Consider the following 244-nt stretch of genomic DNA (forward strand, 5'->3'; position numbering starts at 1 on the left):
TGCGTGTGTGGCTTTCGTAGGAGCTGCGGGCGTGCTGGAGGGCAGACTCAACGCGGGAGGCAGTCTCACGGAAGGCGTCCGGCAAGTCAGGCAGGTCAGGAAGGTCGATGGAAGAGATGTGGGAGGAGAGCCTCTTGTACATGCTGGGCTCCCTCTGCTTCCTGGGGGGGAGCAAGTGCAAGGCTTATGGAGGCTTTTCTTGGCGAAAGGAAACAATTAAAATGAAATATGTACTATTGTAATG

The 244-nt window shown here is 54.9% G+C and overlaps 1 protein-coding gene across 1 annotated transcript in view; it reads right to left on the reverse strand.

Annotated features, from left to right (window-relative positions):
* The window catches only part of LOC119585861 (BLOC-1-related complex subunit 8 homolog), a gene marked incomplete at its 3' end in the record, with an annotated part of 14628 nt that overhangs the window by 201 nt on the left and 14183 nt on the right, over positions 1-244 (reverse strand). Inside the window, 1 exon segment of the mRNA XM_037934593.1 lies at positions 1-161. Coding sequence (XP_037790521.1) covers positions 1-161 — 161 coding nt within the window.

This window comes from Penaeus monodon, chromosome 20, assembly GCF_015228065.2.
Source record: "Penaeus monodon isolate SGIC_2016 chromosome 20, NSTDA_Pmon_1, whole genome shotgun sequence".
Taxonomy (NCBI): Eukaryota; Metazoa; Arthropoda; class Malacostraca; order Decapoda; family Penaeidae; genus Penaeus; species Penaeus monodon.